Source organism: Musa acuminata, chromosome BXJ1-7 (genome assembly GCF_036884655.1).
Source record: "Musa acuminata AAA Group cultivar baxijiao chromosome BXJ1-7, Cavendish_Baxijiao_AAA, whole genome shotgun sequence".
NCBI classification, from domain to species: domain Eukaryota; kingdom Viridiplantae; phylum Streptophyta; class Magnoliopsida; order Zingiberales; family Musaceae; genus Musa; species Musa acuminata.
Window position 1 is genome coordinate 27,176,907 of NC_088333.1, and position 27,350 is coordinate 27,204,256.

General features: G+C 39.1%; 3 protein-coding genes across 9 annotated transcripts; 2 read left to right on the forward strand and 1 right to left on the reverse strand.

Annotated features, from left to right (window-relative positions):
* Positions 1-884: 884 nt before the first annotated feature.
* On the forward strand, positions 885-7,813 carry LOC135678989 (myb family transcription factor PHL7-like). 4 transcript variants are annotated; one of them, XM_065192301.1, is made up of 7 exons: positions 885-970; positions 4,326-4,552; positions 5,048-5,124; positions 5,203-5,245; positions 5,399-5,456; positions 6,758-6,827; positions 7,181-7,813. In XM_065192301.1, exons 2-7 carry the CDS (start codon positions 4,426-4,428, stop codon positions 7,511-7,513), a joined length of 708 nt encoding a protein of 235 aa, XP_065048373.1. In that variant the 5' UTR covers positions 885-970; positions 4,326-4,425; the 3' UTR covers positions 7,514-7,813. The 4 variants fall into 4 exon arrangements, with proteins under 4 accessions (XP_065048373.1, XP_065048371.1, XP_065048372.1 ...); XM_065192299.1 differs by having other exon boundaries at positions 903-1,434; XM_065192300.1 differs by having other exon boundaries at positions 903-1,138.
* A 606-nt stretch (positions 7,814-8,419) lies between these two features.
* LOC135678990 (probable calcium-binding protein CML21) lies at positions 8,420-13,940 on the reverse strand. 4 transcript variants are annotated; one of them, XM_065192305.1, is made up of 6 exons: positions 13,640-13,940; positions 13,424-13,530; positions 12,827-13,057; positions 11,236-11,435; positions 9,191-9,365; positions 8,420-8,789 (listed from the first exon to the last, which is right to left on the reverse strand). In XM_065192305.1, exons 3-6 carry the CDS (start codon positions 13,020-13,022, stop codon positions 8,689-8,691), a joined length of 672 nt encoding a protein of 223 aa, XP_065048377.1. In that variant the 5' UTR covers positions 13,023-13,057; positions 13,424-13,530; positions 13,640-13,940; the 3' UTR covers positions 8,420-8,688. The 4 variants fall into 4 exon arrangements, with proteins under 4 accessions (XP_065048377.1, XP_065048378.1, XP_065048376.1 ...); XM_065192306.1 differs by lacking the exon at positions 13,424-13,530 and having other exon boundaries at positions 13,678-13,940; XM_065192304.1 differs by lacking the exon at positions 13,424-13,530.
* A 733-nt stretch (positions 13,941-14,673) lies between these two features.
* On the forward strand, positions 14,674-19,661 carry LOC135678991 (uncharacterized). The gene is made up of 8 exons (XM_065192308.1): positions 14,674-15,402; positions 16,453-16,614; positions 16,880-16,978; positions 17,098-17,199; positions 17,389-17,508; positions 18,107-18,247; positions 18,329-18,667; positions 19,186-19,661. Exons 1-8 carry the CDS (start codon positions 14,908-14,910, stop codon positions 19,474-19,476), a joined length of 1,749 nt encoding a protein of 582 aa, XP_065048380.1. The 5' UTR covers positions 14,674-14,907; the 3' UTR covers positions 19,477-19,661.
* The last annotated feature ends 7,689 nt before the right edge of the window (positions 19,662-27,350 follow it).

Below are 27,350 nucleotides of genomic sequence, written 5' to 3' on the forward strand. Positions count from 1 at the left end.
GATGAAGCGTTGAAATGAACTCGATCTGTTTCGTGGATGAACGACAAAGACTATCCCCCATCAATTTTTGCAGCCATGGTTTTGCATACAGACAGGAAGAACGTTGTACTTGAAGCTGACAACAGCCGCCATGGCCATCTTGGAGCGTTGCCAGTAAAGGGACAACACACTGATGGCCACTGTAACTCCTTGATGCTGCCCTCTTTCTAATGGACCCTATACGGAACAAAGAAAGATTCACAAGAGACTCATTGACATCTGTTCTCTTCTACATTTCTTATGTGTGCATAATTCTCCTAATACTTGATATCAATGGGCTTCTTGTTTATACTTATCATAAAGTCTCCATAGAATATACACCAAGAATATACTCCCAACTGATGTGGTTTGAGTTGAGCTACTACAGCCTGTACCTGTGATAGGTGTTGTTTTCCTTATCTTCAATATATATATATATATATATATATATATATATATATATATATATATATATATATATCGTCTATACGGTTTATTAGACGTAGTTGTATAATTTGTTGGTAAAAAGCGGATTAAATTAACGACTGGGTTTCAGAATATTCCGGAGTAGATGCCGTGTGAACTCACATGCGTTGCTCACTCTTCCTCAGATACCGGTCTTTCGTGTCTACAATTGATTGTATGGAGTTGACAGTGGAGAACACGTGTAATCCACTTGGAATCGTATCCGATTGCTCTAAAGCAGGTAAGCGGGACGGGTATGAAAAGACGTAAATGTATCTTTTCGTGTTTCCATATTCGCACGAATCGGGTCGAGCTAGGAAGAATGGAGAGGTGCCACGTACGCTATTGTAAGTCCCGCCTATACACCAAGGAATTATATGAGATCGTCATTGCCCCTTCCGTTGCACCTCTTTGGGTGGGCTGGGGGGAGAGGGGGGAGAGAGAGAGAGAGAATTGATTGGGTGAAGCCGGACGAATCTCTGGGCGGGTAGGGACTGCTTAAAAACCTCACGTTGCTCTCTCGGTTTCCCGCAAAAAGATTGGATTTTTGGTGTCATTGGTCGCTTGAGCTCGGTCTCATTCGCTAATTTTTGCTGTTCTTTCTTCTCTTCAATTCCTCCGGATCTTGCAACTCAAGCTGGACTTGGCTGTTCGGGTACTGCTTTTGCTTACTCCTTCATGCTTTTGGTTGGATTTGATGGGTTCCTTCGCTCATTTTGATGACTTGGTTGCTCCGCGAACGGTTATTACTCATGTACTTGGTTTCCATTTACAGTACGTAGTGCTAATTTACGGCATTTATTTGATCACTTTTGGATTTTTTTTTTTTCTTTTGGAACATGGATTCTTGATGTCACTGGGGCATATTGCTGGCTTGCAAGAGTTGTAGTAGCTTTTAGGCTATTCTGATGGCAAGAAGGACCGAAAAATATCATTTTTTTGGCGAGAACGGTAAGCATGGAGGGTTGTGCTGCTGCGCCTTTATCACATTTTCTTAAAGGAAATAGAAACCCTAGACCGTCTTTGAGTTAATGGCTCTTTCAGAACAAGGTTTTCAGGTTTATTTATCTATATATTTATTACATTGCTTGACTACGGCCTTCAAGAAAACCTAAGATTTGAGCAAATTGGATGCTGCTACTGGAATGAAAGTTCTTTTTTCGTTGATTGTGCTTTGTTTTTCGATCTGACAATTAATGAAATTTGTAGGAGTTCCCCCCCCACCAGCTTAGGCTTACCGAAGTTTTTGAATTTGGTTGGGCAAGCTTAAGTCTAATCATCATCACCTGCAGTTCTAATAGGCTGAGAAGGTTGAACATCCAATAACTAGGGTTTAAGCTGTTGCTTGGCTCAAGGGTTGTGTTCCACTGGAATTGTACAGAAAAAATGTATCTATCTAGGATAAAGTTGCAATTGTTTGACTTGTGATGGATGCACTATTTAGCATAGAGTCTCTCAGATGCACTGAATGAACTCGGGCATTTGGATCCCCAAATTTGTTGATGTCAGTGCATTAGCATTATTGATGCGTGCATTTGCAAATGCAGAGTAAATTGCTTGGATTTTTGTCATAGAATGGGTGGAAAGGAAAATAGATTGCTTTATAACTGTCTTCTGACAGTCTTTGTTAGTCTACTTCAGAAATTTGTATTTATAGTTTATTTGTCAATTTCTTGGATCAGAAACTATTACACCCAAAAAATTACTGCATATGGTATACATTGAAAAATCACACTATTGAGTTGGCTGACTGTCACGGACTTAGCTGGAATTATCTAAGTCGTGAGACACCATTGCGGTAAAGTCACGAACTTAACTGAAGTTGCCTAAGTCGTGAAGCACCCTTGCGCTAACTCTTAGGACTTAGTTGGGATTGCCTAAGTCATGAGGCACCATTGCGACATGCGTCCGCAAAGGTTCAGCCTAGTTGCAATCTTGTACAGGTCCCAAAGGACCTGTAAAACAGAAAGTTGATTAGATTGAAAACGAGCGACGAACAAGTCCCGACATCTTACGAAGAGGGAACCTTTACATGCAATTCAGAGAGCACCTTAAGTGCAAGGGAGAAAAGAGAGGAAGGAGAAAACAAGGATTTTAGAAGGTAAAACGAACAATTACAAGTCCACAAACAACTGCTCACCAAGTGCCGGGTGCGAAGGCAAGTTCCCGCCAAGTTAACATATGAACTTGTGAAGATAGTTCAACGCCCGATAATATGCCGAAGCCCCATCCAGCCCTGTGCCACTCGGGGGGTTCCAAGGTGCTGAGATGGCTGACATTTCACGTATAGCTGCGGTGTACAGAAAACAAGCCATAGCACGCGAAAACTGAGTAATTTTGGGGCAGTTCGGCCCGGCGCAACGAGCGATTGCACTGTAGCACTGCGAACTATCGTTGTTTACATTTTTCAAACAATAAAAAACAAAACCAAAACAAAACATGCTGTCATGTCTCTGTACAAGCATGCAAAAGCGACGAACGGTTCGTTGAACGAAGTTGTTGCGGGTGCGTGTCGACCGTTTGTGACATGACGGTGAAATATGAAGTCCATACTGATATTCTATAGCAGCAAACATTTAGGATATTATACATTGAAAAATCACACTATAGAGGTGGCTGACGGTGAAATATGAAGTTCATACTGGTATTCTATAGCAGCAAACATTTGGGATATTAACTGAGGCTAATTCACATGGCAGTCACTCTGTTTTAATTCGAGGCTTCTTCAGAGAGGTTCCTGCATTTTTCTATGTGATGTGACAGCAGTGGAGAATAACATCAAAATCTTGTGATTGAGTTAGGAGGAAGGATTTTAAGTAGAATAAGTAGAAAGAACAAGGCCCTTGATAGGCATGAGTCATTGAGGCAGATTCCTACCATATTAAACTAGATAAGAGATATTTCACCATTGTTGCTAGATAAGAAGAGATATTTCTTAGATGTTTCCTCTCTTCATATTTTGTTCTCTACTCTTGAATCAAAATCCAGGATCTGGTCTCTTACTGGCTCCCTGAAGAAAACTTCACAGAGTTCCTGATAATTAGTGTTGTTATAAGTGATCAATTATAATTAGGTGTGAAAATGATCCTGATAATATTCTCCTGAACCTGGGTTGTGCCTGAGTCAGATTTTTTTTCTGGATTCATATGGTATGGATGTATGTGTAAAGGAATTGGACATCCAAATGACATTCAGGTTTCAGACTTGGATTGGATTCGGACAGCCAACTAGGTACCCTTTGGTGTAATTCCATCTATTACGCAAGGTTGATACCTAGACTATTCAATTTGGTCATTATTTAAATTTTATTTGACATTTTCAAGTTCAACTCATCTATCACATTTTTCTTTTAAGATAAATGCTTGCTTGTCTTTAATCTATTTATATGCATGCATCTCACCAAAATATCTTAAATTATTATTCTAATATGCTAATTATATCTAATTCCTATCAGTAATCAGCTAATCTATAGTTATTTTAAAACTAATTCATATTAGCATCTACCTAAACTCTTGTTTTTATATGTATAGAGAATTTGATTGTTCAAGTATTGCAAGCAATTATGACACTTACAACTTTGCTTATATGGCAATAAATTAGGATAATTTTGTCAGATAACTTATTGTTTGTCCATTTTATCTCTGGATAGCTATTCTATTTTTAACTGCCTTTACTGCAATTTTATTTATATTAAAATTTGTGAACTTACTGAAGATGAATCTATTAAATTGATGTTTAGATAGAATAAATGATTTAATATGTTTCTTTAGGTTTCCTTAATCACATACTTTGTGATGCATAACTATTATCTTTATTTATATATTTTATTTTGTGTTTTGAAGCTCCGGTTAATTTTATCATCCAAAGCCGAATTTGGGTGTTGATCCAAATCAAAGCAATTCTTTAAGTAATGACCAGCTATTAGAATCAAGTATCAACCCAATGAATCTGAAGAATGGAGGGAACAGCTCCACAAATCCTAATTTGCTCTCAAGGCAGCGTTTACGCTGGACAAATGAGCTCCATGAACGTTTTGTCGGTGCTGTGACACAGCTTGGTGGATCTGACAGTAAGTGCTTGCTGCTTTGATCTCTTCAACTCAATTTACTTGAACATATTTCACAGTGTTGCCCAACTAAAATTTCCCCCAAGATGTTACGTGCAGTGTGTATGCTGATTCTTAGTTATCCATATTCAACTTTCATAAACTCTGATTGTTTAGTTCTGTGAGGACATGATACTGAGTTGGAGGATGTAGCAAATTCATTTATCAACAAAGTCTCACTACGAATTTTCCATCCATTCAGCGATTAGCTCTTTATGGTTAGTTCAACTGTTTTAGACTAAGCGATCTTGGTATGAATCTTATTTACGAATTTAATGCAATAAAAGCTGAAAATTATTTATCCTTAAAAGAACTTTGTATTTGATGATGTTCTTGAACATTCAAACAACAGTTGCTTTCACTTCAATACTTTCCGATGCTAAACTGAACTAAGTGACTATCTGTTAGTCTTATCTCCATTCCAAGATTCATATGGTCAGTATTTCTGCACATTGACAGGAGCAACTCCAAAAGGAGTTCTTCGAATAATGGGTGTGCCTGGATTAACTATATATCATATTAAGAGTCATTTACAGGTACACCTGCTCTGTTTCCTGAAAATTTCCTTTTACTTTGTCTTTGCTTTCCCTAATTTTCTCTTTCCATGCACTCAGAAATATCGGCTTGCAAAGTATATACCTGACTCTTCAGCTGATGGCAAGTATCTTATGAAAGCTTTAAATAAAATTTGACTGAAATATTTAAACTTCTATTATCTTTTCACATTTTTTGCATGAATAATGAGTTAAAGTTCTACAAAATAAATCAGTTTCCATGGCGAGTCAAATCTGCTGGTTTTATTTCTTGCAGGCACAAAGCTAGAAATGAAAGATGTCGGGGACCTGATTTCAGGACTTGAAAGCACTTCGTGAGTATAAATATGACTTCTCCATTGCTAATTTTCCTACAAGAATGAACATAAGCCACCTGTTCGTTATTTGTTTTGATAAGATCACTAAGTCACAATTGGCCTTGTTATAGAACTAGTGGATTTCTTAGAGATTAACTATTGTTGTAATTCTTCACCCATTACCATACCTCCTTATGTCTGTTGTATGCACTAAATCTGAATTGCACAAGTGCTGTACCTCTGTATTGCGTGCTTTCTATTGATTATTGATAGAATCTTTTACATATAATTTCTATAAAAGAATCATGTGTATCGAATTTTGTCTTTGGGGTTATCTCTTTTAAATGCAAGCTAGCAATTGTCAGGTTTCAACAACTGTAAAGGAATGACATCGACAGCCCTTCTTGCCTAAAGAACTTTTGACTATTGCTATGGATTTATTTACATTGTTATAAAAAACATGAATCATCTCATCCTGTTCTGTCTCAAATGCTGTGAATAGGTTTTGGATGGTCTCAACTATCAAATTTTGGTAATAGTGCACAATCGTAGTTAATTTGGTGTTTATGGGAATTTTTCTATAAATAAGATAACATATGTGATTATGCATGAAGGCAATTTCTTTATTATCTGGTAGTACTAAAAAAGATCAAGTGGGGTACTCAAACTGTGGTTGACAAGGGAAACTCTAAAAAGTGCATTTCCTAGGCTTTCAGGGTCAATTAATGGATGTGTGCACATTTTTCTTGCCTTTATGGTCAGATATCATGCAATTTGGTAAAAAAAACTATGAATAGCATCTAAAATATAATACATCATAGCATATTATGAATGTGAGTTGATGGTCAAAACGAACTAAAACAAACATGTATCAATTTATTGGGCTTATAATTCAGCGTACCAAAGGGAGTTTGGGTGTAGGAGCTTCTACTGGGAGCAGTGTGGCCTACCTAGAGATATTTGTAAGAATCACAGTGGAAAGTTGGTGCAACAGTAGATTGCCATTCTTTTAGTCTTTAATATAAAGTTATTTTTTGCTACTTGCCAGCCTTACCATGCAATTACAAACTTGCCTATATGTTGTCCAGATGAACATACTGAGGTATGCGGAAGATTGGTGCAAACCTATATGTGTTTTCTGTCCTGTTACTTTTGAATTTTTTAATGTGTTTTCTTCTTTTTTGATGTGGAAAATTGATTTCAGTTGTTTTTCGGACTTTTGGATGTTTTTCATTTTTGTTTGAATTAGTGTTCTTTCCAGCTATGTGTGCACAATGTCAGACTATTATTCAGCTAAAACTATATGTTTGTTGTGTTAGTGGGATTCAAATAACTGAAGCACTCAAATTGCAGATGGAGGTGAAAAAACGACTTCACGAACAACTAGAGGCAAGTTAAATATGTAAATTGCAGTATCTGATTTTTTTTGTTTCTCTTTTACTTGTTGTGGATTATGAGATTGCACATTAAGTTAAGAGATGCCATGGTGTGGAGTCTGAACCCAAGTACATGATGCAAAACTAAATTAACACAATGATAGACTTAACAATTCAAACTCATAATATGCTTTGATACCATAATAAATATTTTGATTGAGCGACAACTAATGACCCAATCTATACTGAACTTATTATACGCGAATAGTTGTTTTGATTTAAAGAATTGTGATGTGAATTTGCAACCATAGTGGCAAGGGGAAGCCAAGTCATAACATGGAGTTGACCTTCCATAAGTTGATGCAGATACAGCAGCAGCTACAAGTGAGAATCGAGGCCCAAGGCAGGTATCTCAAGAAGATGATCGAGGAGCAGCAGCTGCTCAGCGGCGTGCTGGCCGAAACATCTGCCTCTGGAGTTGCTGCTGCTACTGTCCCAAGTGACCTCTGCCCCGACCCCTCGACGCCTGTTCCGACCTCTGAGTCACCGGAAGAGGACTTGGCAGCTAGCAGTGGCACTGGCGGTGGGTCACTCAAAGGCCTTCTGCAAGATGGTTCTTTGTCTGCCACCCATGAGCCACCGACACCTGACTCTGGTGGGTGGGGGAAGTCTGGTACCGGCTCAGACTTCCAGTTCTAGGTTGCTGAGGGGCATTTGCATTCATCGAGCAACTCCATTTGCAATGAGGATATGTGAATGGTTTCCAATGTGATGTTTCTTGGAGGCTGGATCGTTGTCCACCATGTGTTTTTCTGCATGTTGTAGAAGAGGTGAATCTATGACTGTCCTGCTGTCATTGAAATCAGTCGCAGGGAGAGGTTTCATGGAGATGATGGTCGTGTTTCATTTGTGTTGGAATTGTAGTGACATGGTTCGGACACAGTCTGATCACTGTGTTTGACAAAGGAAAACATGAAAAATGATCTCATGATTGATTCATGGATTTGCTTGCAATGGAATTGCACTTTCTACAAACTTAAAACGTGTAAACAACTTTTTTCTTACATCAGAGTTCAATCTAATTTACGTTATAAAATCTACCTCTGTTTTCTTCCGCAAATATATGAGAAACTTTAAATTCCTCAAAAGACTTCAGTAAAAGAAAATGTCTTTAGTTACAGTCAGAATAGCCAAAGGCAACTGAACAAAATCATCTTCTTTGAAGGTTAAACTGCCACATATGTCCCGACCTGAAACACACATCGAGCTTCAGAGAAAAAAAAGACAAAATTAATCATCTAAAATTAGTGGCCTGGAGATCAAAAAGTGCCTTCTTCCAGAGGAAATAAGTGGTAAAGAGTCTCAACAAGAACAATAAAATAAAGACATTGTATTGTACAAATTCATCGACGACAAAAAAAATTCATATAACTGATCACTTGTTATATTCCTGTAACATAATACTCTGGATAATTGCTTACAATGAACAATAATAGTATGCACATCATAGCCAATACACATAATTAAGGATTTATGAACTTGCTTATACGTTTTAGAAAAGCTTAGAAGAATCATACCCAACAACGACAGGCAATGGAGCCCTGCTGAAAGAAATTACATAGAATTGGCCTTCAACAGTAATTTTGCTTGTCAAATACTAATCGTGCAGTTAAAATTTTGCAACTTTACTAGAATATACTTAGCAGATATCGGAGGGCTTTCAATCACTCACATGGTACGAAAGCAGTTGTCCTTATTGCAAAAGAAAAAGGGGAACACATATATGTATACACAGAGCCTCTTTGGAATTTGCTCTTCATTGCTGTACTGCAAGGCCTTCTTGTGGGCAACCGATCAACATGGACATGCAACGATCACTCCTCATCTTCAACATCATCAATCCCCACCCAACGGGTAAAAGCAAAAAGGAACTCCTTAAATGTCACCATGCCATTTTTATCCCAGTCCATCTCCTCTGCAGCAAACCAGAAGAAATTGGTTATGTTTGAAACAATATTGATCTTGTGCTCTGTTCGATGGAAGTCAATACACTGTTAGGTGAATCCGCAGATTCAAAATACAAGTAAATGGAAACTAAATTCTAAATAGTAGCCACAATCAATGCATGATTATCTTTTTCGAATTTTCCATTTACATGCTCAAATAGATACCAATTCATCAGGCAAATCAACAACTATTTCCAAGAAAAAGAATAAAGCCTAATAGACAAATCAGGAAATAGTAAAACCTTTTAAACATTTATTTTCAAATTAAGCCGAAAAGGGCTATTAATATGGTAATTGATGCAAATAATTTGTTTTTCAAGTTTCGCATGGTAGTGCAAGCTAGAACTGCTAGTAAGAGGAAAGAACTGACCAAATCTTTTCATGGCTATGCGTCCAGAAGAGCGTTCACCTCCAGTTGTCTCGTTTATGGCATGTACCATCTCATTCTTGCTAACATATCCATCCTTGTTCTCGTCCAAAAACACAAAAGCATCAACCAGAGTCTCAAAAGTCGTCTCAAGGTCTGGCAACCCCATACGGGAATTCTAGCAATCAAGTCATGGGGAACAAAATTTTGATTTTCATGCTTGAGTTTAGTACCAGAGCATATTTCCAACAAGAGCAGACTACAGTTGGAAAACAAAAGTTCAAGAGATCCAGGAAAACACACATCAACTAAGAAACAGAAGCTGAGGCAATAACACTACACTTCACATATTAAAAAAGATAAAATGTTCCTAATATAAATTAATGTTCACGGTTGCCCTGTATAAAATATGTGAAGAAAAAAAAAAGAGTAAGTATTCATAGCTGACAAATTGACTAACATAGGAGATCCATAATATTAGGGAACCTGCTCCAAATATTTTGGACAATCCTGCTCTGTAAGATTTGAAACTACCACACCTGCTCTGGAGACCTGTGATGTACTGTTCTATCCAATTATGTCGAATGGTCCCCTTGCAAACAGATTCTTAACTCCATATACAACAATTCTCAATATAATGTTTTTCAAATACAGTAGAATCTCATGTGCATATATGTGTTGGTGTGTGGTCTGCATGCATATAAGGTCCATCATGAAGAAAAAAACGCCTCAAACTACATGCCACCTGATTTTATCCAGTTATTATTAGTTTTTATCATTCCTTCAGAACTTCTGTTACTCCCGAGGTCTCTGTGAAATGTTACCACTGAGCTGCTCTTATTCAATGCCAATGACATGATGACTAAAATCTTCTGTGCACGCTAACATAATTCTAACAGGAAATTTACAAATGAGCTGAAGACAAAAGTAATATTATCAGACATTAATGACATGATGTCCAAGTCCCTGTGCACACTGATGTATGTAGTTATAACAGCTGTTAGCCTTGGCATAAGTCCATTGCTAGCATACCATTGTTTGCTGTTCGAAAAGATACTCTCTTTACCAACTATAAAAACATAAAATTTTAATCACTTTTAAGTATAATAAATGGGGCTTTGAATCCCTTATGTTGACAAGACATAGAACAACCTCTCTTGGATAACATTCAGTCTTTTTCTAGTCGTTAGGTCTGTCATCCTTACAATTACTAGTAAAAGTTTTTATTCCTTTGACCACTAAGATTGACATAAACCAGTGATTTAAAAAGCGAAAGAACAATGATACCATAAACATATATCAACAACCTCTCTTGGATAACAACTGGCACCATGAAGAAATCATTTAGATAATAATTATTTTCATATGGGTTTGGCCTTATTCGTCCATTAATACAATTGCTGCAAGAAATGCCTTCAAACATGCCAATACATTGTACCAACAAATTGAGAACAAATCATACTAATGGAGCCTCATAGATATCATCAACCTGTGTGGAAAAACAGAAACTCTACTGTGTTAATAATTTAAGTGAAAGAACAATGTATAAGCAATTTATTATGTGGAAGAACCATGCCAGATAATGAAGATTAATTCAATGCTATATATTGAAAGCAGAATTTCTATATTTTGTGAACCTTCTCTCCCTTGTTCGTTCAAACAAGCAATCTAACATTTCAATTGTTCCAAAAACAAATTTTCCTTTTGCTCCATTATTGTTAAACATATTGTGAAGATCAAAATTATCAGGTCCATGTGCTTGTAGGTGATGCAACTTCTTATACTTTACAGATAATAATCATCCAATTTCTTATTGTAAAGTTTATCCTATAGAAATTGAAAATGTTCAGGGAATTGATCTAAGCAACTTAATTTAAGTAATTTTCTAAAACAGTAAATCACATATAAGAAGTACAGGAAATAACACTAAAAAATGAATAAAACTTGTAACACAGAATTAGTTCACTTGTCATTCTCATATCAGGGAGACAGCCTCAAAGTAATAAACTAAAAGAAGATAACTGATTTGTTAACTTTTATAAGGATACTGCTTGTACAGCTGCCGGTTCCTTGAGAAGATAAACAAGGCAGAGAAGAACAATAAACTCATTAAACTTCATACCCATGTTCTCATCAATGTCACATGCCAAAAAGAGATCACCGATCTCCTGCTCATTAAAGGAGATTTCTAGCTTCTGGAAACAATGCTTCAGTTCTTCTTGATCTATCGCACCATTTGAATCTTCATCTATCCATAAGAAAATTAAAAATATCAGGAATCTCCAACATTGTCTCTGAGTTACTTGGAGTTCAATTCTTTGTACTTACCTTGTTACACATAAACAATACTCCATATTAGAAAGGAGTCCTCATGAATATAATAGTCAGGTTCAACCAAACCCGACTCATCTAAGATGACCTGTCTTGATCCATGTAACATGTCTAGTTTAACAACTCCTGGATCATTTTTACGTTGGTTTAGATCTAAGAAGTACGGACACAGGACACGAACATGACACGAAATGAACACCGCGACATGTTATTTTTAAAATAATTAGGATACGGATATGGCAAGGACACATGTATTTTTTAATATATGTATATATAATATTCAATTAACATGAGTTTTATAGTATTTATACTTAAATTTTTTAAACTCGACAATGTGAACAAATGAATATCATCATATAGGTTGAAAAAATTAAAATCATCAAATAATATTTAACAAGATCTAGATATATTGATATATGTTTCCTTGAGACGATTTCCAGATTTCTTTTCTCGCACAGAATTTGGCTCTCACGTGATGGCCACACAAGCCCAGCACCACACGAGTATCTGCCACGTGTGTCCGTGTGTCTGACACATGTTGGACATGGACACGTCCACCAAAAGCATGTTTCTGTGCTTCTTAGGTTTAGATTTGGGTAAACATTGTGTTTCCTTGATAGTGAAGTTCAACGCACGCTAAAAATATAAGACAAGTCACGTCCCATCCCGATAAGTCAACCTGACCCTTTTCGACCCAACTTGATCTTGTCCATATAAAGAAAGCTTGACTAACCTGCTGGCAGGCCATGTCCAGTTGGTGTCAGACCTATAAAACTGCACTATCCTATCCTAACATGATAACATACTAATACATGATGGCATTAATATAAATGCGGAGACAAAAGATTCAAAAAAATCAATTAAGCATGAATATGTGAGTCAAATACGTATGACTATCCATGAAAATCAATAATATTGACTGTACATGGACATTCATCTCCAATGGACCTTTTGAAACATTTTACTTTTTGATGTTGTGTATTATACCTGCAGTCATTCTTTAATAAAATTTCTTTCTTTCTTCTGTAAAGAAGTCATGTCAGTCGATTCCAAGTTCCACTAAATTCTCCAAAATTCTAAGAAACACTATATACAATATGGGCAGCCATAAGTTATCTGCTGATTATAATTATTATGTCAAAAAGTGAACTGTTTCCTTTTTAATGCTTCTAGTGTCAATTACTAGCATCTAAACTTTTATTAATCACGGTTTTAAAGATAGATCAATACCAAGAACTCAAAAGGTTCAAGGTTATCTATGGTAAACACTATGTTTGCTTGTTTGATTGTGGTGAACATATAACTCACCAAACTGCTCAAAAATGGACTTGCACTTTCGTAAGCTCTCATCAATTTTTGGAAATTTCATAATAATGCTGTTGAATGACTTCACAGAAGTTCCTTCAGATGCCCTTCGCTGCATAGCCTCAACCATCTTTGCCTCAAGTTTTGATTCTGGAGAACTTCGCCTTATCGAGTTGCTCCTCCCAACTACACCACCCATTTTAGAGCAATACGGGATGAGAGCCAACTATTTACCTGGAAAATGTGAAGAAAGAAATAACCATGAGATATGAATCGTTGGAGTTTCACCAGTCTATCATAATGCAGAATAATATCTCACATGGAGCAGATCATGAACCATGAAATTCTATAACTTTGGCTCAAAAACACAAGAATCAGAGATCCAAGATAACGAACAGAAAGAACATGTTTGCTAACAGCTGAGGCAGATATGTTTTAAGATACAATACATCAAAATATGAAAAAAGGAATATGATGTTGAGCAAAAAAAATTCATTTATTTCCTCGATAATTCATGGTAAATCGCTTTCGGAAGGCAAGTCTGGACAAAACGACACACCACTGGCATCAAAAAGAGTAAAAAGATCACAGCTTTCATACCAAAGCTTCAAGCCCACGAAGACCGATAAGCGTAGAATTCAGAAAACGTTAGCTAATTGAAATCCGGTGAAGGCTTAGCTGACCCATCCCAATCTCCACTAATAAATCTACACAAAACCAAAGCGAATCGGGGAAAGACACCATGAGAGGCATCAAGAACATGCAAAAATCGACGGAAATAGCAAAAAAACAGCGAAGGATTAGACGAATCGAAACCTATAAGAAGCAAAGGCAGACAAAAGGCGGGGACTTGCTAGTTCCTTCCCGGATCCCTCAGCGCTTCTTCAAAGAATGCCAACGAATGAAGCCGATAGGAGGACGCAACGCGAGGTTATTGGATCGGAGCAGAGGGTTTCGTTTGGGCTCTCCGATTCGACCGAGGAGGAGGAGCTTTGACGATTGATTCGCGGAGGATAGGATGGGAGAAGTGGACGGAATCGTCTGGTTGGGTGGCACAAGGGGCTAAAAGTTGGGGAAGGAGATTGGGAGGACGGGGGTTGGGTTAAACCAAGACATCTGAGCGTGCTAGCTTATATTGGCTTTTTCCTGTCATTCACCTGTCCTGTTATTAAACACGGCGAGTGGCCCCCTGCGGCGCCCACATTGGTCCCTCCGATATAGCCGACAGGTATCCAAGACGGGGGCGTTCTTATCGGTAGGAAATGTATTAAGTCGGGGAAGATGAGTACACCTACTTGTTCGTAACGTACCTCCTTTCCCGACTGTCTTATTATTGGACAAAGGGAGGGAGCCACTCGTCGCTCTGGAGTGGTCCTCACCGATATGAGCGATAGGATAGGTAGACAAGGGGCGTCGTGGAAGGGGCGTTAGTTAAGCTAGAAAAATCCCATATGATTCACGCATACCTATTGACCGCTAACCTCGCTCACCAACTTGTCCTGTTATTTAACACTGCGGGGGACCCTTTCGTGGCCCCACACATAGTATTCTCCATCTAACCTAACCTAACCTAACCTAACCTAACCCAACCCGTATCTTTTTTAAAATTGGCGCCATTTCTAACCTCGTTTTCTTACGACTCTCTATTCCGATCTGGATGTACAACAAAATCTCACACACTCTCCTGTGATCATTCAACACAGCATCAAGTAACGTTGCCAATTCTTACGACCCAGCAGCACTGGAAACAGAGTTTATGACACACGGCTCGCTAACGAAGCCCTCCCTACCAATTAAAAAGCCCTACTTCCCAACCCGTGCTCTCGTACATCCCTCCGCCCGATTCGGTTCGATTCCAACGCCGTCCCAGCACCTTATTACATGATTCGGTGGGAATCTCGTGATTCTGACCGACGCACGTCACCGCGACGAAGAGAAAGTAAAAGGGTAGAAAACGAACGAATCGTCCCCAAACCCCATCCCCCAACTCGTTTCCCCCCTCCGCCCCGCGTGCCGGCCGTTTCCAGATCCCGTAGTTTCTAATCTTCCTCCCAACCCTAATCCTTGTCCGCTCCACGGCCGAGATGGCGACGGCGGCCTTCCGGTCCACCTCTGGGCGCTCCTCCATCGGCAGTCGGGGTGGAGGCGGCGCTGCAAGGGACGCCGGCTCCTCCACCCGCGGCGGCCAACCCCACCGCCGATCGAGGAGCCTCAGCCGCCATTCCAGCTGGTTTCCCCCACCTCCGCCGGAGCCTGACGACTTCCCGACGCCCCGTGGCAGGTTCGTCAACAAGTTGCGCGGGGCCGGGTTCCCGGAGATCAGCCTCGATGACATCGCCGATGAGTTCTTCCGGGCGAGGGCCGAGTCGGATGAGGACAGCGAGCCGTCTGCCGCCAGGTCCAGGCCCTTGAGTTCCGTCTCGAGCTATCGGATGGAGACGGAGTCGTCTCGCCGCCGCGGGAGGTCCGTGTCGAGGCCTCCCGATCGCCACGCTGCACCGACCAAGGGCGTCTCGGATAGCGTATTAAGGCGGCGGCGATCTGTCTCCGTTGATCGGCATCGGTGTAGCAACTCGGAGGTACCCGCTCTCCCTGTGTTTTAGTCTAGGTTGACTAAAAGTTGCTATTTTTAGCGTCCAATGGCCGATGTGGCGTGAACGATCTTTCGTTCGATTTTTGATGCTCTTCCGATTGGACTACTCCAAACTGAAAAGAAACTGCATATACACCAAAAATCTGAGTAGTTAGAGAAGTGTCATGTATAGAATGATCATGAAAGGAGGAAATGCTAAAGGCCCGCTTTACTGCATTCAGCAACTGATGCAGTAAACACAGTCAAATATACACTATGATGATTTTGCCGTCATGTTATGTACATAATAGTTGAGTACCTAACATGCCAGCGAAGGCAGATAGAGTGAGTCATAGAGATTTGGATGCAGTTACTCTGGAATGTGTCCTGGCACACCTGCTTGTGTTTAATAGATAATGGTCCTCTAACATGCTGGATCAGGGTCCCGACATGCTGGATTTGTACATGTGAAGCTTGCAAAAGTACACAACCTTGTTAAAAATAATTTAATGTATCTCACATAACTGATTGAAGTCAAAGACATTCTGGTTGTTACATCATTTAATGTTTTTTCTCTTTTTGCTACTTTCATGATGCTTTATTAACATCAATAATACTAAGCTTTCTTTAACATGGCTTTCTTTGGTAAGCATTGATCTTGTTGCTAAGCTAGTTTTGCTACTCTTGTGATGACTTACATAACATCAACATGGTGAAGTTTTCCATATCATGGTTTTTTGGGTAAGCATTTGTCAGAACCAACCAGCATGGGATTAATTTCTGTAGCAAGTTTTCAATCTGGGAAAAGAAAAGATATGGTTGGGACATCTATCCTATTAGTGCGCGTGCTCTGACTCGTTCTATATTTGAACCAAGCGATTTAGTGTCAAAGATTCAACATGCACCCTTGAAGGTATTTTTCCATCTGAATAAAAGAAGAATGGTAGTCTTTAGCTTGTACCATAACATGGAACTTTAGAAGCTGGCAGGTTACCTTATCTGGTAGGTTGTTATGCCAAAAAGAACCTGATATTAGTTTTTTTATAATCCACTACAGAATGATGTGGATTCTCACAGTGCCAGCACGCAAGTTAAATCAAGGATCTATGGCAATGGTAAACTGCAGGAGCCTTCATCACATAGGTCAGTGAAGAATGGTGACTTTTTGAAAAGGTCTGGGAGCCAAAAGGATTTCTTCCACTCTCATGATAGCTATTCGGTAATTTGTCTCATATTTTTAATGACCATGAATTGATATTTCTTTCTTTCGGTGGAGACAGTATGATGATAGATAAGTAATATCAGAAAAGAGGTGATACGAGAAGATGAAAGAGATACTTAACTTGAGAATTCTTGTATTCATGTCATCTGTGCTCTTTGCTGATCATCAGACCATAGGGTTTAGGCTTGTCTTAGTGAATCTACTTTCAACAACTAATCAATCTTCAAAATGTTTTTATTTTATTGTTTGGTTTTTTCTATAGAGCCATTCTTCTTCATTAACCGATGATGAAGCTCGGGATTTTTGTTCAAGGAGGTGTGGGGTTGAGAAGACAAATCAGGCAGTTTATGCCCCAGAAAAGGTTGACCTTATAGACCATGGCTATTATCTGAAACAATATGAATGCTAATATCTTATCATACTTATTGTTATGCGACTCAAATAAACTGTAACCTTTGTGGTTTCATTTGCAATTCACAGGGAGAAAATCCCATAGGCGATGAGGAGGATTTTGGATTATATGAAGTCATGCGCAAAGAAGTAAGACATGCAGTCAAAGAAATCAGGACAGAACTCGAAAAGGTGTGTGCCTTTATTCAGCTCATTTGTCAATTTTGAACTCATGATTTATATTTGATTATTCAAATTTATTTTTCTCTTTTTTTCTTTTGATCATATTTATCTTGTCCTTATCATCTTCCTTGCATCATCATGGAACCGAGCAATTTCAGACAACTTGCCAACAATATTGTTATCTCATACTTGATACAGGTCATGGTGAAAAATGAACCCTCAACCATTGTCAGTGGTGATGGCGTTCAACCAAAGAGTTCAGAAGTTCTGCAAGCTATTGCTGAGATCAGAAGAAACTACACAACCGAACTGGAACAGGCATGTTATGACTATATTTTTAAAATATTGTGATTGTACAGCTTTTTTCAATGGTCTATCTAAACTGTCATGGTGGTATGTTTTCGAATTTTCTCTGTCGTGCTATGAACTATGCAGTGGTTATGAAAGGTTCATTGAGACTCATTCTCTAAATTGTTAGACGAATAGGATTGCTTTATGTCTCTAAGAGCTTTTGAGACAAATAATATCAACAAATCAGAATATAAGCTGCTGTGCTGATTCCCCCTAGGGTTTCATGGTCTTGCCTCGGTTTAGTTTTAATAAATTTGGTTCAATGATTAAGATAAATGTATACTCATCTTCTGTGTTCTCTCTCTCGTGTATACTTTAAGATATTTGGAACTTGTAACACACCACAAATCTCTTGATCCCATGGGTTGAAACTTGTGTTCCTGCACCAAAGAGTCTATGGCTTGGTGGGGTCCTTTTTTTTCTGTTAATTTGAGATGCCTATTTTATTAATTGCAGTTATGGTTTTGGTAATGAAATGTGGAAGGATCCTCATCAAGTTTGTTTTAAATGTGTGATTCCTGATTTCTATTAGTTCTACCTTCATTGACACTAGTATGCACTTCAGTCAGAGAAGCGCAAGCAGGACTTGTTGGCTGAGTTAGCATTAGAGGAGGAACGCGGCCAGGAACTTAGCAAAATTGTCAAAGAGTTGCTGCCTTCTCCAAAGAATTCTGCTGTTCCAGAAAGGCAATCACGGTCTAGAAGAGTAAGAATCCTGTTCTATAGAATGTCTGAGTACATGATAATTTCTATGGCATTACAACTAATGGATGGGTGTGTTCCGCAGAGGAACCATGATAGAACAAGAATGTCTAAACATTTGACAGAAGAGGCAGAGAAGTACTTTGAAGATTTCCTTTTCAATGTTGAAGATACAGATATATCTTCTTTTGATGGAGAAAGAAGTGATACTAGCTCAAATATAAGAGATACCGGATTACATAATTCTGCAGCAGAAACTCATGAAAGTGTGCCCGGAGCTGCTGCTGGACCTGTTGATAAAGATGGTGTTCTGCTTCCTTGGTTGAAATGGGAAACTAGTTCTGGTCCTTCACCATGCAAGAGTAAGGCAGGATTCCCTGTGTCCTCAGGAAATAACTTATCAGCTGCAGCGCTGCCAAAACAGGTTACCATTTGTGGTCATGGTTTTTCTCTCTTTTCATATAGGAGCTACTTAAAAATGATACAGTCCGTAGCATTGTTTGGTCAATCATTCATTCATTTTGGATCTGAACTGGACTCTGAATGTCGCGGATATGTTTCTTTACTTACATGAGCCACGAACAACATGATGATCTGAATTTGAGATTAATGGTATTTTTCATCAATAAGTGTACACCGGTCTGCTTGGTTTATTGTTTTTTTCTTTGTAAATAATTACTGATGAAACTGAAAAAAAATCTTCAGATAAAAACTTCTTATTCTCTTGTAGTTCATCCAATCATTTTTAGATTCATCAAACCAATTATATCATGTTTTCTTTTACTATTGTCAGTCTTTACTTTGGTTTTCTGTTCCATATATACCCCTTGATCAACATTCTTGGGTAGCATATTTGACTAATAAGTCAACATAAAACTAAATCTGTTGGCTATTAGTCATTTGAGCTGTCAGTTAACAAATATTTGATTTGATCTTTTTCAGGAAGCAAGTACCGATTTCAATAGCTGTAATCAAATTGCAAGCAGTTATGGGAGTTGGAGCCCTGAAGGCACTGAAAGCTCATCCATAGTTTCTAGGGACAGAAGTATAAGCAAGTTTGGAGTAGGAAACCACGTAAGCATGTCTTCTGATGGCAGAACTACTCGGTCTTCGTTTTATATGGATGAGTACGTGAACTTAAAGCAATATGAAGATCTTCTTTTCGAAAGGCTGGAACAGAGGCAAAGAATAGAGTCAGGTAGCATGATCCTGTGTGGGAGATTGTTGACGTAGACTTTGCTATCCTACTCTTAAAGAGAGGGAGGGTGGTCCTATTCCTCTACCGGATTGAGTTGTGCGTGTGACATTTGAATTATAGCTAAGCTTCTCTTAGCTGTGGAGTATAGGTTGTTACCGTATCTCTTGCACTTTCTTTTGCTGAACGTGATACAAATAATCAAGGCTTTTTACCACGCTGATCTGCTGGTGTAAACATGATTCGTGCATGGCATGGCTTACTGCAGAGACTCGTTACTGCAGTGCACTTGTGATGCTTGATGTATGGCTTGAACGATTAATGTAGCTTCATACATTATCCATTTCCGGCTTTTGGAATTGTTGGTCACTCAATTCAAAACATTTATCAGCCCCTTCTCTATTTAAAAACACTTGATGATTAATTGATTTTTATTAGGGGTGTTCGGTTAAAGGTATTATGAATTGAAATCATTTTGGACTTATATTTAATCGATTCAAAATCGATTAATGTTAATTGATTAATTGGTTTCTAAGTTTAAATAATTTAAAATATATATATATATATATATATTTTTTAAATGAATCGATTTGGTTGGATGAGTCAGTTTTATTTAATTAAACCAAATTAAAATTTTGATCCAATTGGATTGATATTCTCAAAAAATTTATATTATAGATATCATTCTAAAAATTTATTAGATACAAAAGATGAAAGGAATCAATAATAATAACATAAAAGATGAAATTATCATTAGATTGAGAGCACAACCGCTGATGGTCAGTAGATGACTCCATTATAATCTATTATCAACAATTATCATTTATGATGATGCCTCCCACTTCATGGACCAGCCAGCTCGCTCGCCCCTCTGCGCTAGTGGTTTTTTTTTCTTTTTTTTATATTAAAAAATATCCTAGAGGGACAATAATAGAGCGAGACCGAGAAAGCGACGGAGGACAGAGGACGGAGGACGAAGGAGTCGTCACAGAGTCGGAAAAAAGATGGATGAACTCATCGATTTGGTATGGGTAGGGATTTTAGAATTTTTGGAGCTTTGTGCTGGGTTGGGTTAGTATTTTTTTTTTTAAATTAATATCAGTTCGATTTGGTCTGAACAAACAATTTGAAAAAATAATAATCTCCCAAATTAAAACCATTTATGACATTCAAAACAAAATTATTAATGAATTGATTTGGATTTAATCAGTTCATGTTCGGTTTGATTTTTTTGATTCAATTTGAACATCTATAATTTTTATATAGAGAGATGTTCAAATTAAACTGAAAAATTGAATCAAAACCAAAATCAACTCTATTCCATTTGATCCTTAACGGTTCGTTCCCCTATTCTTGTTTGCTGCTTTTCCCTCTATTTGATTTGCATCATACATTAATGTTCTACTCATAGGGTAAAGCCTAAATTAACCTATACGTAAGAGGGTTGTTAAGAAGTCCTATAAATATATTGGGTTCTTTCCTCATAACTTAGGGATTTGATAGAATTACCAATGGATGCCATTGTTATTCCTAATCGTTAGTATCATACGAGTGTATCCGACTCACAAACAAAAGGTCAAACAGTTTATAGCATCATCCGATAGATTTTTGTGGGGAGTAAGATCTCATCATAAAATCTTTTTATCACTTGTCATTAAAAATGAATAAGTTTATCTTGATTTATTCTCATATCAAAACAAAAGTGGGTTAAGACTTAATACTTACAAGAGATCGACTGATGAGTGTACGTACGTACTACCATTAGTATAGGCTTAAGTATTTTGAATTTAAGATTCGAGCTCAATGAAGTTAAAGGGTCAATAAAAAAACTTGAGTTGAAAAAGATATCCATCGATGATGCTAGAGGATGATGATACTTCATGGTGTTGAAATCATTGATGAGTTATGCCTCAAGGTTGGACTCTCAACTATGTAAGGTCTTCATCAGAATGTGAAGAAGTAGTCTAAAGACTTGCATGCACTAAATTATAAAAAGTTTGGGATTAAGGGTTATTCAAAATAAGTAAAAATTTAAACTAATTTATAAGAGGTCAATAAATATATTATGGTTAAATTGATTTTAAATATTTGAACATGACAATCCCATCAATTAAGTAGGTAGTTCTTTTTTTTTTTTTTTTTTATGCTTTTGACACATGACTCATACTTGTTTATTCTCATATTCCATAGTTTCACATGCGGGCGGATGAATCTATATCTCCAAGGATCATTTGTTTACAAATTCCGTGTACAGATTATAAGAGTGTTCATGGTTTCACAGAATGTAACGACATTAAATTTTTACTAGTATAATTCTAATTTATAGTAATTTGAATTGAATTAATTTGATTTGATAAAGATGATATATATTTTTTTTATCTAAACTCATCTTCTAATTTCAATTATGTTTTTCAATATTTAGTATAATACTATTTATTTTTATATTTAAATTTTTATCATTCCATTTATGTGATTTTCTACGTACATAATGTTTAAAACTCAAGTTTCTTTATATTAATCATTATCAAATATATTTAAGCTTTGAGATTCACTTAAGATCCATTAAAATTTTATCATCATTTTTAATCACTATATACACATCTATTATCATAACTTAACCTCATATTCAAGTCAGTTAGTACACTTTGGGTTTATTACGCTATGTTTAACACACATATTAATATGCTCAACCAATACTTCATATAATACTAAAAATAATATTTTTGAAAATCATGTACTTTACTCTTAAATGTTAAAAATATGAACATGTTATTTATTATATTTATGAAACATAGACCTTACAAATCATATCACTAAGTGAGAGTGACATAAACATATTATTTGTACATCTATTGACATTACGATTATAGTTCAATATGCATAAAACTCAAGCACTACAATCCTCCTCTTCTAATAAAAATTTCATCCTTGAAATTTTTTACCTGAATAGTTTTCGATATTTTTCTCGTATTTCTTCTTTCCTTTCCCAAGTTGCTTCTTCCGTTGTATAATTTCTCCATAGCAATTTGACTAAATCGATCTTCTTATTACAAAATTCTTTTTCTTTTCTATCAACAATCCATATTATTAGCATAACATTTCTGTCTACTTTGTGCTACTTTCATTTTTTAGCGAATATTTACTATTGCTTCTAGTATTTCTCTCACCAAATCTAGCCTCAAATACTTTCTTTCACCCATCTCATCCCAATGAACTACTTTAAATGGTATCATCACAATGGTTGCTTGGTAATTATTATTATAGACAAACTCTATCAAAGGTAAATATTTGCTCTATGATCTCTTAAAGTTCATGACAAGCTCTTAGCATATCCTTTAATATATGAATGATTTTCTTTATTGATCGACTGTTTGAAGATGAAAAATAGTGCTAAAAGCTAACTTTGTCCCTAGTGCTTTTTGTACACTTCTCCAATATCTTGATATGAATCTAGAGCCTTTATCAAACATAATGGATATTGACATATCACTTAGATATATTATTAAACATATTATTAAACATATTGATCTATAGAATAATTATCTCTTAGATATATTATTAAACATAATTATGTTGAATCTCGGATTTTGATGATGAAGTCAATTGTCATTTGTTATCTAATCTATGTGTTGAGATAAGTGTGCAGGATTAACTACGATGAGAGTAAGACAAGCAGCAGGTGTTGCGCAGGAGTCAAGATCATGATCACGTTGGGAGTTCGAGAGTTCGACGGAAGTTCGGACGGTCGTCGGAGGTTCAGCGAGAACAGATCCGAGAAGTCCAGAAGCTTGCCAAGCGAAGCTCGTCGGAACTCGCCAAGTGGATCGTCGCAAAGTCCAGGAGTATGCCGGATGTCCGCAGAAGGATCACCGAGGGTTTATCGGATGATCGACGGAAGTTCGCCGGAAACTCGCCGGAAGAAGCGATTGACGCATCGGAGCATAGCTGCAGAAGTTGTCTTAGAGTTAATCGTAGTTAGCACGATGATTAAGCTTGAAAATGGGAGGTGATCCCATTAGCTTAATCTTGGGGCAATTGGGCCCCTGAAAAGATTCAAATTGGGCCGAATGGAGCGAACCATTCGGACCCTGATTGCACCAGGCGGTGCAACCGCCTAGGCCAAGAGGTGCAACCGCCTGATCCCGGAATTCTGGGATTTGATCGATTTGATCGTTTTGAGCTCCAAATTTGAACTGGGATGGGGCCTATAAATACCCCACCCATTCAGCACTGAAAAGATACAGATCCACACCGAATTCTTGATCTTTTCAGTGATTCTAAGAGCTCAAATTTGTGTAAAGTCCTAAAGTTCTCCTCCTTCTGTTCTTCAAGTCTTGAGTTGTAAAGAGAGGAGAGAAAGGATCTGTAAAGGTTGTCTCCTGAGCCTGTCAAAAGGAGAGAAACTGTAAAAGGGCAGTTAGTGCTAGTCATAAGTGCCCAGCAAGCCAATCACGTGAGTGATGGCACGTGTGACTTGATACAGAATCTTTTTGCTTATTATATTTTGGCGTATATCACTTTATAACTATTGCATAAATGCATATAGATTGTGATGTCCTTGGATTTGTGCAATGGGAATCGGATCGTGATGAGATCACGATAATGAGATCGATTCACCTTTAAACACATATCCTAAATAATCCCGGTCATAGGTTACTCGAGAGGGACATCGTGATAACCGGATAGACTGGTGTGCTGTATACCCGTCCATATGATGGATGCAGCTGGTCTCATAGCTGCTCGTGTAGGGACACTAGGGATACAGTACAGGTGCTCATTGGAGAATGAGTTCACTGATTGATCCGCTTACGGAATGTTGGATGGTTGATGATGCCTTATTGTCAGACAACGATTCCGTAGTCCTAGTGGTGTATCTGGTTCTTAGACTTGAGACACCAAGGATGTCCTGTATGAGTGCTCCACTCTTTGATACCAGACTTATAGGTTTGGCTGTTCCCAGATCTAGTACAGCTGGTCATTGGGAGTGGTAGTCGACCTTACGAGGGCTATTGAGTGTCGATAGAGGATCATCCACTCTCGGTATCATGAGAGGAATATCCCATGTGTTCTTGCTCAGACAAATCCCTGGCCAGGGTCATTCGGGTTGAGAGAGAAAAAGTTCTCCGGGAGAATCCGATTAGAGCAAGACTCGAGTAGAAACCGTATGGGTCTGACAGCACCATGCTCGATATACGGTCTCTGGGATATTAGATGGATGAGGGACTATAGGTACATGGTAACTGAGGACAGACAGGTCCAATGGATTGGATTCCCCTGTATCGTCTGGGGACTACGGCGTAGTGGCCTAGTACTTCCGTAGTCGATGAGTCGAGTGAATTATTACAGAGATAATAATTCACTGAGTTAGAAGGAGTTCTGACAGGTATGACTCACGGCCAGCTCGATATTGGGCCTAGAGGGTCACACACATATGGTAGGCATTGCGATGAGTAGAGGTTCGGATATGAGATATCCGACGGAGCCCTTGTCTTATTGGATGCAGATCCAATACCCACTAGGGAAAGGACCCATTAGGGTTTTGACACGGGATCTCTATAAATAGGAGGGATTCACAGCCTCTAGCGCAACCCTGCTGTGTGGATCACCGCTAGAGAGGAGGACGCTTGACCTCCTTTACCCTCTCCTAAGGATCTGCAAGGAAACAGGGATATACGATCTCCCTAGGTAACACAATCTCTATACGCAGTTTTGTGTTTTTGCGGATTTTGCGCACCAATCTTCGCACAACGATGAACATCCTTTTGGGAATCGGGGATTTTTGTTTTCTTGTTCTTCCGCTGCGCATATGATGTCGCCCCCTACGATTTCCCAACAGTGGTATCAGAGCCAGGTTGTTCGTGCGAATGATTGGTTTTGAACTGCGTGTATTGTGTTTAGGAAGAATTTTGACGTCAAAATCGTTGACGCAAAAGCGAGGAAGGGCAGCAACTGTTGCTGCCCTCGATCTGCATGCCTGCAGCCACCTGCAGCGGCAGCCGCAGTCGCAGCCAGGCAGCACAGCGCCGGCGCATGCGCAAGCGCTGTGTCTGCAGCAGCCGGCCGGCGGCCTGCTTGCAGCAGGCTTGCTGCCGGCGGGGCTGGCAGCCCGCGGGTAGAGGCGCCTGCGGCCGCTGAGCCCGCGGGTAGAGGCGCCGCGGGGCAGCAGCGCGGGCTGAGGCACCGCAGGGCAGCGGCGCCTGTGGCCGCTGCTCCCACGGGCAAAAACCCCGCAGGGGCGGCCGCCAGCGAGGCAGCACCGCCTGCGGGCGCTGCCTCGCGGGCAGAACCGCCCGCGGAGGCGGCGGCGCCCGCGGGGGCGCCCACCTGCAGCGGCAGCGCCCCCAGCGGGCGTGCCGCCTGCAGGCGAGGGCAGTGCCCTCGCCCCGCCGCACAGGCCGCCGCCGGCAGGGTGGCGGCGGCGGCAGCAGCGAAAGGAGAAAGGATATTAGGGTTTTCTGGGCAAAAGACAGTTTTGCCCCTCGGAATTTGAGAAATTCCAGTTTCTGTCTTTTGTCCAAATTACGAAAATACCCTTATGAATTGAGAAATTCCCTATATATCCCTGATTTCAGAAAATATTAATTAATTAAAAGGTTTAGTTGATTATTATTTTTATTATTATCTAGTAGTCCTACATGATGATGATTACTTATACATGTGATGTATGATGTGTGGACGGATGATCATGGACCGTGTGATGTGTGTACTTGTGATTATTATTATTGAGGTCTGCGAACCTCCATTATATTTCTCGTTTATTGTCGGGCCTGCGTGCCTATGATTAAGTTGTAATCACATGAGGAGGCGCAGCGGGAGCGTGGATGCCATAGCGGGACCCACGAGACGGACGATCGTGATGCATGGAGATGCATCAAGATGTCGACGGAACCGACGAGGATGAGATGGGCGATCACAAGGCATGGAGATGCACCGTTGCACACATAGATCTTGATGTGAGTGATTAGGCCTACTGGCTCGGGCCTAATCATATTAGGTTGTGGTCCATGATCATCTGGTGTGATTGCTTATACACATACTAGATATGTATATATATTTGCATGCGATGTAGATATATATTAAATATGCATATGTGTGACATGTCATATTAGGAGACCAAATCATAGAAACATCTCTCGATAATATTAAGTCGGTAAACGTGAGGCAATTAGATTGACCCACGTGGCCTTCCATCGTTATGAGTAGGAACCGAATCCCGGTGTAGGTTGAGTTGGTCGAGTCCCTCGAGACTCACCTATATCGCGATTCGCTATCTTGCTTACGACATAGAGATGTCACCGGTGACCTGAGGGCATGATATGCTTGGTCGAGTCCCTCGAGGGTATATCATCAAATCAGACTCATCTTGTAACGAAGGTGTTGACTTAACCGAGCATCATGGTTGGTCGAGTCCCTCGAGGCCATGGTGATTCGGAGGCCGAACAGGACGGGAATCACAAGGAGTTGTGATCGGCAAGAGTTGTCTACCTTTTAGGCTTAGTGTGATTGGTCGAGTCCCTCGAGGTTACACTAAGACGCTGATTGGATCCTGATCCCCACTAGAAGTCTGCCGGAGACTTCCGTTTCACGTGCTGAGGGTGTCGCGTGACTCGTTAGTAAAATAGTGGGAGCATATTAAGATAGAAGTCCATATCTTGATAGTTTATTTCTTGCAAAATCTGCATGTTATTCATTTCTGCTACATCTTTATTTTCAGAAAATGTCGCTTTCAAATCCCTTACGTGGCATACTTGATGTCAACCGCCTCCCTGGTCCAAATTATACGGATTGGCTCCGTAACTTGAGAATTGTTCTCACAGCGGAGAAAATCGTGTACGTCCTTGATACAGTGATGCCTACGCCCGAAGAAGGGGCAAGCGAGGATGAGATCGCTCGCTACGTGAAGTACATTAAT

What these genes read in the sequence shown, in the direction of transcription:
- LOC135678989 (XM_065192301.1), top strand. Translation starts at nt 4,426, where the DNA reads ATGAATCTGAAGAATGGAGGGAACAGCTCCACAAATCCTAATTTGCTC. An exon ending in ATATTAAGAGTCATTTACAG is followed by an intron (nt 5,125 to 5,202) that starts GTACACCTGCTC and finishes CCATGCACTCAG; the next exon opens with AAATATCGGCTTGCAAAGTA. An exon ending in TCAGGACTTGAAAGCACTTC is followed by an intron (nt 5,457 to 6,757) that starts GTGAGTATAAAT and finishes TTGTTGTGTTAG; the next exon opens with TGGGATTCAAATAACTGAAG.
- LOC135678990 (XM_065192306.1), bottom strand. Translation starts at nt 13,022, where the DNA reads ATGGGTGGTGTAGTTGGGAGGAGCAACTCGATAAGGCGAAGTTCTCCA. An exon ending in AACCGGCAGCTGTACAAGCA is followed by an intron (nt 9,366 to 11,235) that starts GTATCCTTATAA and finishes CTTGATTGCTAG; the next exon opens with AATTCCCGTATGGGGTTGCC. An exon ending in CATAGCCATGAAAAGATTTG is followed by an intron (nt 8,790 to 9,190) that starts GTCAGTTCTTTC and finishes GGTTTGCTGCAG; the next exon opens with AGGAGATGGACTGGGATAAA.
- LOC135678991 (XM_065192308.1), top strand. Translation starts at nt 14,908, where the DNA reads ATGGCGACGGCGGCCTTCCGGTCCACCTCTGGGCGCTCCTCCATCGGC. An exon ending in CAGTTTATGCCCCAGAAAAG is followed by an intron (nt 16,979 to 17,097) that starts GTTGACCTTATA and finishes TGCAATTCACAG; the next exon opens with GGAGAAAATCCCATAGGCGA. An exon ending in ACACAACCGAACTGGAACAG is followed by an intron (nt 17,509 to 18,106) that starts GCATGTTATGAC and finishes TATGCACTTCAG; the next exon opens with TCAGAGAAGCGCAAGCAGGA.